At 43.1% G+C, this 4,121-nt stretch overlaps 1 protein-coding gene across 1 annotated transcript; it reads left to right on the plus strand.

The window, feature by feature from the left end:
• Window positions 1-339: 339 nt before the first annotated feature.
• LOC104953249 (uncharacterized aarF domain-containing protein kinase 1-like) lies at window positions 340-804 on the plus strand (the record flags this gene model as incomplete). The annotated part of the gene is made up of 2 exons (XM_010780169.1): window positions 340-543; window positions 708-804. Coding segments are annotated over 2 exons (258 nt in total), but the record flags the coding sequence as incomplete, so codon positions are not given.
• Window positions 805-4,121: the final 3,317 nt, after the last annotated feature.

Below are 4,121 nucleotides of genomic sequence, written 5' to 3' on the forward strand. Positions count from 1 at the left end.
GAATACAGTGAACCTTCAGATCATCATTTGTGACTGCACTATATTAGGATTATGAATAGACATGTGTTCATGTAATAGACACCAGTGTGATGTGAACTATAGTGCACACATCCATCCCTCCAACTGTTCACTGACAACAATTGACTGTACTTCTGGTTCTACAAATGACCATGATCTTCAGTGGGCAGATAACAAAAACGTCTTCAATGCATTAATGGAGGAAGAGGATGAACCCTTACAGACACTGTTTGGCTCCATCCTCAGGCCAAATGTTAAAACTGCTGCATTCTCGAGTCCTTCAATCCTGTTTCTGACTTTAGGCTGTCTTTTCCCCTGCAGGTGCATCTGCGATCGGCAGAACGTCTTCGAGACTTGTGCTGTGCCAACCGGGGGACTTTCATCAAGGTGGGCCAACACCTCGGGGCCCTGGACTACCTGCTGCCTGAGGAGTACACGTCCACCCTGAAGGTGCTCCACAGCCGGGCTCCTCAGAGCAGCATGCAGGAGATCCAGCAGGTCATCAGAGAAGAGCTCGGCAAGGAGGTACGTTGGACTGGGTCATAACTTCATGTACTGTAACTTCCTTATTCTTTGGTCTCTGTGTTGCTTTGGGTTTATAGTTTTGTTTAAAGGGGTCTGATGGCACAGTTATATGTTGTTCTCTGAAGATAAGGGCATGTGCTGATCCCTGTATGTGTGTGTTGCAGGAAGAAGAAAAAGGGCAAACAACACTATCTGTCCTAATTTCATTTAATAAGTAGCCGTCCTCTTGATGCCGCCGTTAATGTTGCTTTTAGTGCATGGGGCCACGTCTGCTCTCAAACTAGCAGGCTGTGTGTGTGTGTGTGTGTGTGTTAAAGAAAAGGCTTACTTAATTGAAAATATTACATAAGCATGTCTAGGGAAATAGAGCATAAATGCGGTTTGCTTTGTGCTTTACACCAAAGTAGCTAAACCTTTAATACCTGCCTTTAATGGATATTATGGTGATTGTTGCAAATCACTGATTGTCTTGTTGAGACTGTTTTGTGTAAATGTTGGATTTTTATATAATGGCGCTATATTGAAAATATTCTTTGTGTACCTGAAGGAGATGCTGATCAAATTACAAGTGTCCAGATAGCAACACAAATATTCGAAATTACCCCACAGTCAAGCATGATGAAAGAAAAAAGATGCTGATCCAGGGCCTGCAGATCTTTGTCATGCCGTGATTTGAGCCATGAAGGTTGTGATGGGAGCAGGACACATGACTATATGTATGACGAGCAATGATGACAAAAAATTGGACACTAATAATCACATCAGATAAATTACAGCGACAGCCCATGGAGCTGAATTTTGCACAAATTGGTTCCATAAACAAGTGAATTAACAAACAGACTGTAGCCTATGCCAACAATAAATAAAACCTGTAGATATGTTCCACTACGTTCAGCACCCGGGTCAGTGCACACACGCGCAGCGCTGTCCATGGTCCTGAAACTACAGCTACTCACATTACATGTGTCTTGTCAAGTTATTAGATTGGTTTTTATCTGTCTAAACATGCTTAGAAGGATGGGGCCTGCCCGAAGCAAGACATACTGCATTGTGAAACATTGCTACAACATTGACATCCATTTTCCATTTTAATGGAAGTTAGGGAGTGATGGTACACATACTGTACATGGTCCCAAAAAGTTTAAACAATTGAAAACAGTATAAAGTCTTAACAAGCCCCATGTCATTCAGAGACACTTCTATTTTGTATCGAGATATAGCTTATCTTTCTAAAAGAGGGCAGCACAGTGAATGCCCACCCCCCCCCTCCCTTTGGGATTGGCAACAGAATAATGACTCTGATGAGCTCGGAGTCAGGGTGCAACTTCAGTGCCATTCTCTGTTTGGCTTCTTTTTTCACACATGCCTTCTCATGTTCGTTGAATACTCTCAAATGCAAGACGTAACTACTGCCTGCTGTTTTCAGCATTATTTTATGTTTACTTATGCATTTCTACTGTTCATGGAATTGGAGAGCTTTGCCCTAGATAAGGCCAAAAGGCTGTAATTTCCCATATAGAGTGAAACTACTGAAAGGCCATGATGATCTGTTTCCAGGCCAGATATTACAAGTAGTAGTGGCTAAACCACCACAGCCCGCTTGAACACTATGAGGCTGTGTGCAAATAGCATTGGTTTCATCAACAACTTCTGTGGAAATGAAATGAGAAACTCCAACTGAGTCTGGGTCAGTCAAGTCAGCAGCACTCGCAGGGTTTGGGTCAGACGGTAGAGTCACACTGTCTGGGTCAGGTAGTAGAGTCACACTGTCAGGGTCTGGGACGGTTGGTAGAGTCACACTGTCAGGGTCTGAGTCAGATGAGTGAGCATCAATGGCAGGGACTGAGTCAGGTGAGTGAGCATCACTGGCAGGGACTTGGTCAGGTGAGTGAACCTCGTTGACAGAAACTTGGTCAGGTGAGTTCATGAGCCAGTCCAAAGCCATTTACATTGTCCACATGCACAGAGACTTGACCACTTCCGCATTGCTCATCCCCATTATCTGAGTTGACAAGCAAAGGCAGAGGTTTCACCCTCGTCCATGGAAAGAAAGTGAACTGGGAGAAGCAGGTTCCGATATACAACTCTCTCTTTTCCAGATTGGGCATCTCTTATCCTGTACACATTAATCCCAGCCCTCACCGACACAACACCATAGAGCATAGAAACCCACTTGTCAGCAAGCTTCCTTTTGCCCCTCTCACCAAGGTTAGCCAACAAAACTCGATCACCCACAGCCAGCGGAGAACCCTTGACTTTGCGGTTGTTAAGCCAAGCATGACGGGCTTGCTTATTAAGCCCGTGGTTTTGAGCAATCCTTGAAGCTTCACACAAGTCCCGTCTCAACCGAGAGACAAACTCATTATGGATGATCTCTTTCATCCTGAAGCCCATGCTGGAACACAATGTCAATAGGGGGACGTAGCACCTGGCCAAATATGAGGTAAAACGGGGCAAAGCCGGTTGTCTCATGTATTGTGCAGTTGTAGCAAAAGGTCAGCATCTGCAACACCTGGGGCCACCTGGCTTTCATTGTTGGGGGAAGGGTTCTCAACATATTCCCCAGCGTCCTGTTAAAGCGTTCTGTTATGCCATTACCCATGGGGTGGTAAGGTGTGGTGTGTGACTTTTGCACCCCCGCCACCTCCAAAAGGTCCTTAATTAGTCTGCTCTCAAAGTTGGCACCCTGATCTGAATGGATTATCTTGGGGAAGCTGTATACACAGAAGAAATCATTCCATAACCGGCAAGTGACATGTTTTGCAGACTGACTCCGACAGGGGAAAGCATGTCCCATTGTTGAGAAATGGTCAGTGACAACTAGGGTTGCAAAGGGGCGGAAAGTTTCCTGTAAATTTCCGGAAAGTTTCCATCGGAAGTTAAGTTGGGGGATTTTGGAAATATTCGATGCAAAATTAAACAAAAAAACTAGGGGTGCACCGAATGGGAAATTCTTGGACGAAACCGATACCGAAAATATGAAACAGTTGGCCGAAAACCGAATGCCGAAAGGCCGAAAATGATTAATATATATATATAATGTATACATTTTTTACCAATGTTGTTCAGCTACCTGATTATAGAAAAATACATGATTATGGCAAAACTTAACTTAAATAATAATCACTATTATGGGTCCATTTATTCAGCACTTTTTAATGCATACAGTACATTCATTCGTCAAGTCAAGTCAAGTGCATTTTCTTTTCTCTGTAGGATAACTACAACAAAGGGCATTAGAACAAAGCCAAGGTGCTTTAAAATGGCATAAACATCTAGGCCAGTAGGCCTACAACAAAATAGTGTAAATAAAGACTGTAACAGCCAGGCCTTCAACAACAACAACAAATGCACCTATAAGTGCATGCATACAAATGTGCAAACTGGATAAATCCACATGAATGTAACTATTTACAAATGAAATTTGAACAATTAAATTTCAAGAATCTGTAAATAAGGTGGTCTGTCCTCATGAGCAATGTAAACAACATTGTATCATTTAGATACCGAAAGTACAATATATTGAACACTGTGCTGCTGTCATTTCCCCCTAATGATAACCTGAGATGGTGAATTAT

This window comes from Notothenia coriiceps, unplaced genomic scaffold (genome assembly GCF_000735185.1).
Source record: "Notothenia coriiceps isolate Sejong01 unplaced genomic scaffold, NC01 NC01_scaffold00021388, whole genome shotgun sequence".
In the NCBI taxonomy this organism is placed as follows: Eukaryota; Metazoa; Chordata; class Actinopteri; order Perciformes; family Nototheniidae; genus Notothenia; species Notothenia coriiceps.